Consider the following 1,181-nt stretch of genomic DNA (forward strand, 5'->3'; position numbering starts at 1 on the left):
AGAGTGGTATGGAATAATCTAGAAACATTTAGAGAGTTGTGGTAGGATAGATATTTGTAAAGAAGGTTCTGGATGATTAATCTGGACTGTTGATTAGATTTAATCCTAACCATCCGTTGAGGAGGTGGATGGCTATAAATAGGGGGTGAGAGTTAGAGTTTGGGTGTGTGTGAATCATTTGTAACCACACTTGAGCAATAAAGTGTTCTTCCATCAAAGCTTCCTTTCTCTTGTGTTTTTTTGTATTCTTAGCTTTCTTGCTAAGTATTGAGGGTTAGGCTGACTCGGTCTTAACTCAAGAGGTTGAGTAAGTCCGAGTGCCGGCACGGTAGCGTTGGAGTGTGTCCAAGGCCGTGACAATTTGGTATCCGAGCAAGGTTCAAGAAGGAGCACAAGTGATTTGTGGGTATGGCTTCTAGTATCACCATGGAGCATATTGAGTCTCAAAGGGGAAGGAATGCTATTCCTTCTCAATGGGGAGGCAAGAAGGTCCGTTCTTCAAGTGAGCCTAGAGGTAAGGACTCTAACTTCCTAGAAGAGAGAGTTTTTGTGTTGGAGAATGTTCTATCCTCTATGGATGAGTATTTCCAAAGGATAGAACATGATAAAGAGACCCTCGAGGCTCACGTATTAGGAGAACTAGATGCTTTCAAAGAAAGCATGCTCCAAATCGAAGAGAAGCTTGAGAATTCCTTAAAGCTATTTGAGGAAGTTCGAGTTTGGTTCGAGGAGGCAAAATCTCGACCAACTATTATAAGGGAGACGACAAAGATTGATCTCCCCAAGCCAAAGGAGTTCAAGGGCGTAAGGGACGCTCACGAGGTGGAGAACTTCCTATGGCAAATGGAGAGGTACTTCGAAGGCCAAGGGGTGGTCGAAGAAGCAATAAAGGTACGCATTGCAGCTCTCTACCTTTCTGATAATGCTACTTTGTGGTGGAGGAGAAAGTCCGTAGATATGGAAAAGGGTACTTACAACATAGCCACATGGGAAGATTTCAAAAGGGAGTTGAAAAGACAATTCTTCCCTGAGAATGTGGTTTATGAAGCAAGGAAGAAGTTGAGGGAGTTGAAGCACAAGAGTACGATTAGCGATTACGTAAAGGAATTCACTACTCTCATGCTTCAAATTCCCAACTTAGCATCAGAGGATGCATTGTTCTTCTTCATTGATGGACTCCA

At 42.9% G+C, this 1,181-nt stretch overlaps 1 protein-coding gene across 1 annotated transcript in view; it reads left to right on the forward strand.

The window, feature by feature from the left end:
* Positions 844–1,181, forward strand: part of LOC107607616 — a 2,587-nt gene continuing 2,249 nt past the window's right edge. The window contains exon 1 of the mRNA XM_016309546.1: positions 844–1,081. Within this exon, the coding sequence (XP_016165032.1) occupies positions 844–1,081 (238 nt within the window). The remainder of the gene's footprint in view (positions 1,082–1,181) is intronic.

Source organism: Arachis ipaensis, chromosome B07 (assembly GCF_000816755.2).
Source record: "Arachis ipaensis cultivar K30076 chromosome B07, Araip1.1, whole genome shotgun sequence".
In the NCBI taxonomy this organism is placed as follows: domain Eukaryota; kingdom Viridiplantae; phylum Streptophyta; class Magnoliopsida; order Fabales; family Fabaceae; genus Arachis; species Arachis ipaensis.